Here is a 10422-nt window from a genome sequence, read left to right on the forward strand (position 1 = left end):
ATTGCAAATGCAAAAATGAAAACACACAAATATTGCACGAACCTCAATGTTTCGTTTTTTTCTCAAGAGGACGAGCTCTGGTTCTCCTGCGTTTCATTTCACTGTTTTGCAATTTTCCCGTGATCTTTCGTTCGTGTCCAGCAGGGCAATGGCGATTAGTGTTCATGCCAATTTCCCTCTTAGTTCTGCCTTTTCCTCCAGCATGACAGGGATATTCCTCTAGATTATAATAATCATATTGATCGTAATGCGCCTCTTCAAAGATCACAAATCGGTCGATGTCAGTGGCCATATTGATCAGAATAAAACTGCGTATAATGTATGAAAACGACCACTTCGCTGAGTTTCTCCTCTGTGAGACAACAACAATGATGTCACGCGTGTTTTTAAACCTCTTGATCACGTGGTTAATCGAGATCTTCGTGTGATTGGTGGAGCGATTTTGTTACCAGGCCATGCGTCTTTTTGGACCACTAGCGACGCTGCGCAGACCGATCGGCTTATGACTTCAGTATCGCGAGAGCTATTCGACAGCTAAGATTTCTCGCGCTTCGTTGACGTCATATGCCGATTGGCCTGCGCAGCGCCGCCCACAGTGTGACTGCTTTGTTGTTGTTTTTCGTGATTGGTCGTGTCTAAAGTTTGATTCGTGTGATTGGTTCATCACACAAATAAAAATTTCCTCTCCTTATGGAATTTAATTTTGTACATTGATAATGATTTTTAAACCAAAATCACAATCACATTTTATAATAAAAATTTTGTACAAATGAGCCTGGTTTGGTTTGCTGTGTGAATAAGAAATCTTCAATACATCATTTCAAAATCTATTACAAGCACAAAAAAGTGAATGTGTATATGGGTGGGGTGACCAAAGCTCTCACAAGGCGTGTCATGGTATCCCAACGATTTACCAAGAACAATACATGTCATAAAATCTACAGAAATAAATTGTTGTTTGTTATTAAAATGTTTATGTTCACGTTTTGAAAACAAACGCTGGTTGGATAAAACACACTGGGCTACAGATGTGAACTTTTACAGCGTTCTGTCATGTTTACTGAAATAAGCTACAGCTTTTATCTGTGGCTGTCACTTGTCAGAGTTGATTATCTATACGGTTTATAACCAAAACCATCTTATGGGACTCACACACGGTGGTTTCCATATAATTATTTTAATGCAATCTTTTTATTCCCACACGTCAGCATTCCCAACACTTTACCCTTGCATAAAGGACTAATTCAACAAAACTTTATCACACATTTAACTGCAGGACGTTCTTAAAAGAGAAACTGTTTCTTTTTTAAGTTTATGACCGTAAAAATGACAAAACCACATTACATCAATGTGTGTATGGGCTGCAGCAGTGAATAACCACAGTGGGGCAGTGCATTTTTACTAAATGATAAAGTTAAGCCTACATTATGCTTATCACAACATGTGCATTGCACATTTAATTAAGCATCAATAAAACCCAGTGTATTATCTCTTCCTATCAGAAGACATTGTTTCCTATAATGATTAATCCACATGTAATTAAAGAGTCAGAATTCAATATCAAGGCCTCCATAAAACAGTCATGGCATCATATCAAGATGTTTTAAAGGTCTTAAATGCATTCAGTCTTTGTACTTGAGGTAAACGAATTTTGTGTGAACTGGCCTTGTGAGAAGGAAACAGTTTTGTTAAATCACTACACGGAATCACAATAAGAGTGGTCATGTTGTGCCAGTGTCAAGCTGGGACAATTGATATTTACCCAAATCACAAAATAAAGATTTAATCGGGAATGTCATATTTACAAAATATCTCCTTTTTTTAAGGGAAGACAGATAACGACACATACCACACGAATAATCTACAAATGCCCCTACAACGAACCCTGAACGGCCCCCACTGACCCAAGAATGGCGAGACGTCTGCTGACCGCGCCCTCTGGCGGATAGACCACGCCCACGGAAAACAAAAAGGGCCTCGACTCTCTGGCCACGCCCTTTGTCGGTATGACACGTCCAGACGCTTTTCCACGTCGCCCGCCCAGCCCTGTTCCCGCCGCGCGCCCAACGGTCGAGCCTGGGGAGGCTGCGCGCGCTCGTGTAAAGGCCGGGGAAAAAATGGCGGCGCCCGTCTTGCGAGTGTCCACCCCTCGCTGGGAGAGGATAGTCCGGCTACTCGTGTGTCTTTTAGGAATTCTGCTATCCATGTACGCGTTTCATGTGGAGAGAGAAAAATCCATAGACGCTAGTTACCGCGCCGCGTGTGACGTGAACAGCTGGGTTAGCTGCTCCAAAGTCTTCACGTCCAGGTGAGATAGAGAGTCTCGCCTCAAACCTAGCGGGTCCCCTATCTAGACAGCCAACGTGGGCATCGTAGACGGTTTCGATTCGGATGTTCTGGGGCGTTGGAATCAACCCGTGGTGCTGTCTATATAGGGACTTCGTTAGGTTATGAGACGCGGCGGGCCGCTGACTGACTGACTGATAATCTTATAAAATTACAGGCTGATATTATTTGCGGTCTTCTTTGGCACAGTGTACTAAGATACGAAGACAAATATGTAGAAATTGAACGTTTTTATAGTTATATTTATATGTGTTTTTTGTTAAATGGGCAGAAACAGAGCAATAGCACCTAATGCTAACAGTGCTAATGAGTGAATGAGCTATGTATCACTGGCCTGAACATCTCGTTTGTTATAATATGAGTAGTACTAAACATCTTTTAACACGTATGCGGTCATTGTTAACGTAATAGTGCTCTCTTGATAGGGGTTGTATGTTTAGGGGGAATATTCAGCGAGTTTCATCAGTCAGGATTCAACTTTGGTTTCTGTAACCTTTGAAATCGATTTGATTTATTCATGACACGCCATCAATGTACAGCTGCAGAATACATCCTCAGACATGATCAATCCCTTAATAGTGTGCTTCAGTTGTGTTTACTGTACGTTTTTTCATGTGGCCAATGGATTGAGGGTTTGGCAGATGTTTTGAGAGGATCAACAGCTGGAAAAAATCAGCTGAGCCCTGCAAATGGATGATAAAGCATTTATGTTTTCAGATTATTACACGATAGCTAATAATTTACTTAAAAGTAAGTGTTTTTCCAGCAATGTTGTGTACATTTCATACATTGTCGGACTTCTTATGCTGCTGATACAAAATATACATTTGTATAGTTTCTTATTGTTGTTCTTTTTTATTTAGAAGCTCAACAAAAAGTATCAAATCGTGATTTATACTCGTTGAAGTCCAATTTCGGAATAGTTTCTATTCTTAATTGTAAAAACTACGTTTTCTGTCATTTAGGAACAACACGACCACATGTGAACTGCCTCATACTTATCTTTTTTCAGGAGAACCTCATGAGCACAGCTTACAGATAAAAATTTATTAAAAGGTTATTATGTAGTTCTTTGTGTCAGTGTATTGCGATGCTTTAACCGTTAACAGTGTCTCTCACGTTATATGCTTATCTACAGATATGCAAACGTATCACTAGGAGAAATAGGGCAGTGTGTTGCGTACATTGCATTATAGAGAGGCAATGGTTATGTATTTTGCATTGCGTCAGACATGCTGGTGATTGCATTGTATTTGTTCTCAATGAGACCTTGCAGTTCATGGGGCTTTGCGGGAAGTTCTGATAAAGCATGCGTCCCGTGGGGAAAACAACTAAACAAACAGCCGAGTTAAGGTTTACTGGAATGTTACACAATCAGGCTTCAGGGCTATCTCTTATAGAACCAGCCTTTTTATGTGTAGAAGAGTTGAGTATAGGTTTTGTTGGTCAGATTCTACGTGTACTGTTGTTTAAAATAAATTTGATGTGTCTTAAAATATGCAGTAAGGTTAATATAGAGAGCACTTATACTGCCCAAATACAGCTGACAAAACATTGTGTTTATTTGGACGGCACTAATAACAGAAATTGACTTTTACCAAAAAAGGTTGTCATTTCAACTTTTAACAGTTTCAATACATTGTGTTTAATAGGCAAATCAAAAACTGCTGAAGAACTACCCAGAATCCCAAAATCAGATCCTCCAGTGATGGCACAGATATGGGCTTGACCTGAGGTGTTTTGGCACCAGTACAGACATATGCTATGCATTGACAGGAAGTGAGGAAATTGAGCTTTTTTCAGAGCTTTATTCAGGCAGTGGGATGTAAAGCATACCGGTTTCATTAAATATGTTCTTAACAAATGAGCTCAACGTTATAAGTGTCGTAATTCAGTCAAATCGTTCAGTTTTTGTATGGGTCAATTTTTATTTATTTGAGAATGAATACTGTCATTTTGTTAGACATTTTGTGACAAATTGGAGATAAGTATTTATTTTCCATGTGGTTTTATTTAGAAACATGAAACGATGCTTTCGAGAAGTTTGCTTTCATGTTTACATTCATAATGCTGAATGCTCTGTTTATTGCAGTTTTTGCGTTGTTCATTGCTCTGTATTGTTTCTGTTTAGAAAGTAAAACTCCTTAGTTAGTAAAGTGTTGGCATGAGAAATATTTATGCTATTCCTTAACTCCTTTTCAAAAAAACCCATACACACAGACCTTTGATCCCAGAAAGTTGTCAGAGTGCCTTTTATGGCAATGCATCTCGGATTGATCCGAAAAGTGATTCCGGAAAGGGGACCTAGTAACACCTTGTGTGAACAATAGGCACATTTTTTTTTGTGAAAGCTGTGTACTGATGACACGCATCAATTATATATCGCAAATAATTCGACTATAAAAACAAATATAGTTGAACAAGTAAATTATGTTCTTTAGTTAATCGACAACAAAAAAATACTACTATTCGTCTTTAGCTATTAAAACTTTTGTGTTTCACCCGAACAAGATTGTTTTTCTCAACAAAAACATTGTAAACAATATAAGCATGATGATCATACACCGACCTTAATGTTTATTTAATAGGCTATTTTTGTTTCCGTTATATTTTTCATTATGGCTCTATAAATTTGAACTGAGCAAGCCTGAGCAATATGCTTTTATTTATTTTCACATGACATTTTAGGTTAAGGCCTATCTCATATTAATGTTCCCGCATGGTTTCCATTTGGTTATTTGTCGGGGGAAAAATTAGTGGAACGTTCCCTACAGGTTCTTTTTTCATAACCAAAAGCTAATATTCCCAGAAACCTAAATTGTTTTGCTGGGATCTCGTTGGGCTATACCCTATAGCCTACCTTGCGTTTTTCTTCATTTACCAACAAGAAAATGTTTTAAATAAATAGTTTGTTTTAAAACTGATATCTTTGTCATTTGCAAAAAGCAATGATATATGCTACAGAATAATAACCAAAAAGAGATATTATTGAGGCCTATTTGGCACTGAATAAAGGAAGACAGCAATAATAACAAATTGCGCTATTTAGCCACTGAAAAACCGGATCCTTCACGGTGATCAGCCCAATTTCACTACTAAATAAATGCACATAACAACATTACATCGCAGTATATTATGTCATGTGTCTTTACGGGCCGCTTCACAGCACAGTTTCCAGAAAATCAATGTCAATGTGAATAAAAAAAATCTAACGTTTCTAAACTTTTTCCTTGTATTTCCAGGATCACTGTATGAAAAGGGCTAAAGATATTGGGACAGATATGGCTAAAGAAGACAAACGTTGTTCTTTATATGCCCATGTTTTGAGGGTTGGATCATTTTGATTGAGGCCAAAGATGATGCTTGAATGTGTTCATATTCCTAGGGGATGCTGGGATCTCTTGGATCATTATTATTATATATTTATAGATCAAATCTCTAAATTGATTTGTACGTCTCATCCTTCATGGCCTTGTTTTGTTTTGTGTATTTCTCCTCAGATGGGGTCGAGGATTTGGACTGTTGGGAAGCATCTTTGGGAACGACAGCGCAGTAAACCAGCCAAACAGTGTCTATGGAATATTATTCTATGTCTTACAAATGTTACTGGGTAAGATCGTTTTACATCCAATGACACATCAAGGGGGTAACAGTGGTTAACAGTATACATACTTCAGCCGCACACACAATTAAGCTCTGAGACATGCGAGAACCAATGGTTGGGTTCAACTTAAGAAAAAGTAATATATCGCATAAGCAGCGCTCGTGTGCAGTTCTCTCTCTCCAGGGATGAACGGTTAAAGACGTGAATGCGTTGCACTTTCCTCAACCTGTTTTACTACACAGCATTATTCTTTATTTCCCTATCAGTGAGTGACTGAACTGTCTGCTCTCTGAAAGAACTGTTGGGTTTTGTTTTAAAATTGAGCGTCCACGTATGCAAGGGTTTAAGATATTGTAAGCACCCTCTCAATGCAGAGGTTGTTAAGAAAATATGCAGGATAATTATGGGGCTTTCTAAAATCACTTGTTCTGGCCAGACTTTAAGACAGAATCGCATGTGTCGCTCGAGGAAATATAACCTCTCAGAATACTCAGTAAAAACCTATTCAAGACAGTTTAAATCAAATTCAAAATGTATGAACGAACTGTAACGGGGTTCTTACTGCACCAGCAGACATTTGAAGTTGTTTTCTAACCTCTTTCACTCTTATTAATTATCACAGCGTCCGAAGTCTCATAAACGGGTCCGGCTTGCCATTTTCTGTGGTGTTTGTGATGTGTTTGTCCCACTTTGTTCTGATGAAATTTCATGATTACGAATGGTAGCAGAGCCGTAATTAATGGCCTCCGTTCTGCAGAGATGGTCCTTTAGTAAGAGACAGCGGATGGCCACAGCGCTGTGTTAAGGAAAGCTTTCTAATGCACTCTGACCTAGGGCTGGGCCGATAAATGATATCATATCGAATCACGATAGAATTTATTTCCTTAACGATGATAAGCTATTGGCAATTTGACTCGATATGGATTAATTTTACAGTCTAACAGAGAGCAGAAGTAAACGTAACAACAGTCAGTCATCGTGCAGCTTTTAGCATGCGCGTCAAAGTCCATTTAATAATGCACTTGGCAAAGATAACTCGACATGAGGAGGAAAACATGACTGGAAGTGAAAACGAAAGTGACACTAACCTCGAGTTGTCATCACGCGGTTTATCAAGTGTCTTTTTTTCCCTTCGCTATCGCCGGTTAAACAAAACAAACTTGAGGCGCAATTGCAAGCGTGTTCATTCGAAACTCAAGCACAAACGTTTTATATCCAATTTTAACATATATGCTAACATGGGCTGGTGCATATGAAACAAACCTGCGCTGCTCTCTTCAGATTAGCGATGTAATGAAGTTCGTCTGCACTTAAAAATATTAAAACTTATGTGTAAAATGCTTGCATGATTAAAGAAATGTACTACAGATAATCTGAGATGTCTTTTTGAAAGAATCCCACTACTCGAGCAAGACATTATTGCAGCGTTATGTATGTTCACAGGTGCTGAGCTAATAGCGTTCGAATGTGCGCAGTAACGGAGCCCTTTCATTGGTTGAATGTTTTGAATAAAACACTCCCCTTACTTATTAATGAGTCAAAATGAGACTGAATGAACTGGTACATGTTGTTTATGGCCTAATATCCTCTTTGTTGCAACAGTACATAATATATCAATGACTTGGTTTAATTTAATTTTAACTGGTTTAAAGTAAACTTTTGACAGACTGTTTTGTTAATAAACTTTATTAAAAATTGACTATTTAACATGGATTATTATAGATTAAAATACATTTTTTATGAATTATGTATCAAAATAAATATTGTTACTGATCTATATGTTTGTTTTTCTATCAAGTTTACATTTTTGCCCATATCGCCCATCCCCACTCTGACCCTTAAACATGGGCACACCCGAAACAGATATTCATGATCAATGTCTGTGCTTTTATCATCTGAGCGGGTCATTTCATATAACAATTATTCTAGGATATTCATTGTGTTGACGTCTGGTTTACCGGAAATAAAAAACGAACAGGTTTACTGCAGTTATACAAATGTAAAAGGGAATACATTTTTTTTCCCTTTAGACTCATTTTGAGTCTTAAATAAATAGTCACTTCATGGATATTTATTTTCAGTGATCTTATGATAAATCCAGGGCTGGGCGATATATCTAAAATGTGATATTTTGAAAATACTCAATAGGCTTTAAAACTAAATTAGGTGTGCACTGATATGTACATTTTGGCCGATAACGGTAAGCGGTAATTCTTTAACATCGGAAGCCGATAACCGATATATCGGCCGAAATGTAGGATCTAAATATTAAAATAAAATTCCCTAAGACTGAAACAAACGGCAGAAACTGGACAACTGCTTTTATTTGAATCTGATGCATGCTTTTTTTAATCTTCACAATTCTTCAGCTGGGAAAGTTCAAGTAGTCAAATTTGGATGAGAAATGCAAAACAATACTGTAGATATAATTAAAGTTTAATAGTTGTCATTTAATTATCATTCAATGTAATCTTTACATTGATGTTTTGTTCTTATGTGTGCATTTTAACACCCATGTCTAAACTTTGTGACGTGTGTAAGTCAACATCACATATGAGATTGTGGTGATCTGGTATCATCATGTAGTAGTGTTGTTGTTTGTCGTTGTATAACAATCACTAACTGATGTGTGTATGCGCAGGTTTGACGGCCAGCGCTATGGCCGCTTTGATTTTGATGACCACATCCATTGCGTCAGTAATGGGCTCCGTCTACCTGGGCTACATTCTTTACTTCGTCCTGAAGGACTTCTGCTTCATCTGTGTGACCACATACGTACTGAACTTTATCCTGTTTGTGCTGAACTACAAGCGACTGGTTTACTTGAACGAAGCCTGGAAACAACAGCTTCAAGCCAAGAGGGACTAGACAAAAAACACAGGAGGCGGAGGGAAGATCCTCAAACCTCTGAAAATTGTGACTTGCCACCAGAAGACCTTGCTTCCAAACAAATGTTCAATCTGTTGTGTGTGTATAACAAACGAAAAAATTAAACAAGGAAAGAAAAATGTCATTTTAAGGGGCCACTGATCACAGGTTTCTTACATTGCGACGACGGATTTACAACAGAAACACGAATCTCTGTCTAGTTTTAGTTCTTTTCAGTTTTGTTTGTTTCCCTGAGAATGAGGTTCGATGACGAGAAAACAGTACGTGCTTACAAAATTACAAGTCAGTACACGTGGAGGAGGGCGTCCTTTCTTTGAGGAATAAAATAATGGAGGAAACATGGATAAGTGTGAGACTTGGAGATTCTGTTTACTTGAATCCACTGTTCCAGTCTTTGCTTCTGGACCCCAGAAGATTCCAGTAAGACTTTAAGGGTTTATAAAGGGTAAACATGAATGATGCTGATGTTGATTCCCCGAAAAGAAAGGATTATTATTATTATTATTATTATTGAAAACAAGAAATAAAAGTGTAATTTTTTTATTTATTGTTTACAGTTTTTTTTATCGTTTTGGAAGAGGACCACTCGTAAAACATGGAAGAATGCGAGCTGTATGTGTGTAGATCAGACTTGCCTGTGACTACTTTTTAATTTTTCTTCGCAGTTCTGTAAATAGCCGCCGCAAAGCAATATTCCCAACTAGATTGTGTTTTACTGTTGAAGCATCAAAGTGAAACAGAACGAAAGATGTCCGGAGCTACAGCATGTCAGTCACTTTCAGCGAGTGTTTTCAAAAATCATATGTTGGAATATGTCATTGCAAAACTTTGTGCAAGTACAACAGCAATTTAGTTTCTGCCATTAAAAATAAGTCTAGTCTTGAACCAAATTCGGCATTCACTAAATGTTAGACATGTTTTCTTAAAAAAATGACGTTTTGCACACAGCCACTCGCAACTCTGGCAATGCTTTTAATCCAAATTGATCCACGTGCAGCTTTCGTATTGATAACGGTTAAATAATTGGGTGAAAATCTTCTCGATTTAGAAATCTGATGAGCCAAATAACTGTGAGACAAGTGAAAGAAGTCGAATTCCATAGATTGCCATTTTCAGTTTGTACTTTGTATACTTTGTGTAAATTATTCCTTTATTTCCGTATATCACGTCAATGGTGCGAAACAGTTTTCAATCAGGTTTGGGATGATTCGGGACGAGTTTGTTGATTCCAGGTGTATCGTCTTATCGGAGGTTCAATTCTGCTTTTTATGTTTTAATTTAGTTTTATGCATTCCTTTCTATACTGTAATGTCCCATGGAGACATTCAGACTTCACGTTTTCATCTTCTCCAGAGTTTATATTACTTGTATCAGTTAATAACATGTAAAGCTACAAATGGTTGCCGTTTTTTTCTTGTCTTGCGTGCGGGTCACATCACATTTTCCATGTACTTGGCTACTGTGAAGAATTTTACACTACTGCAGTTTTCTTCAACCTCACATGAAACTTCTGTTACCCACAATTCTCAGTGTTGTGCCAGATTTGTTGGAATGGTCGGTCACTATCAATGCCAGCATGATCA

At 37.8% G+C, this 10422-nt stretch overlaps 1 protein-coding gene across 1 annotated transcript; it reads left to right on the top strand.

Annotated features, from left to right (window-relative positions):
* Positions 1 to 1983: 1983 nt before the first annotated feature.
* vkorc1l1 (vitamin K epoxide reductase complex, subunit 1-like 1) lies at positions 1984 to 8963 on the top strand. Its single transcript, XM_056745697.1, has 3 exons — positions 1984 to 2308; positions 5847 to 5956; positions 8592 to 8963. The coding sequence occupies exons 1-3, from the start codon at positions 2007 to 2009 to the stop codon at positions 8816 to 8818; spliced, it is 639 nt and encodes a 212-aa protein (XP_056601675.1). The 5' UTR covers positions 1984 to 2006; the 3' UTR covers positions 8819 to 8963.
* The last annotated feature ends 1459 nt before the right edge of the window (positions 8964 to 10422 follow it).

The sequence above is a fragment of the Triplophysa dalaica genome, chromosome 4 (genome assembly GCF_015846415.1).
Source record: "Triplophysa dalaica isolate WHDGS20190420 chromosome 4, ASM1584641v1, whole genome shotgun sequence".
Taxonomy (NCBI): domain Eukaryota; kingdom Metazoa; phylum Chordata; class Actinopteri; order Cypriniformes; family Nemacheilidae; genus Triplophysa; species Triplophysa dalaica.

What these genes read in the sequence shown, in the direction of transcription:
- vkorc1l1 (XM_056745697.1), top strand. Translation starts at nt 2,007, where the DNA reads ATGACACGTCCAGACGCTTTTCCACGTCGCCCGCCCAGCCCTGTTCCC. An exon ending in TCCAAAGTCTTCACGTCCAG is followed by an intron (nt 2,309 to 5,846) that starts GTGAGATAGAGA and finishes ATTTCTCCTCAG; the next exon opens with ATGGGGTCGAGGATTTGGAC. An exon ending in TGTCTTACAAATGTTACTGG is followed by an intron (nt 5,957 to 8,591) that starts GTAAGATCGTTT and finishes GTGTATGCGCAG; the next exon opens with GTTTGACGGCCAGCGCTATG.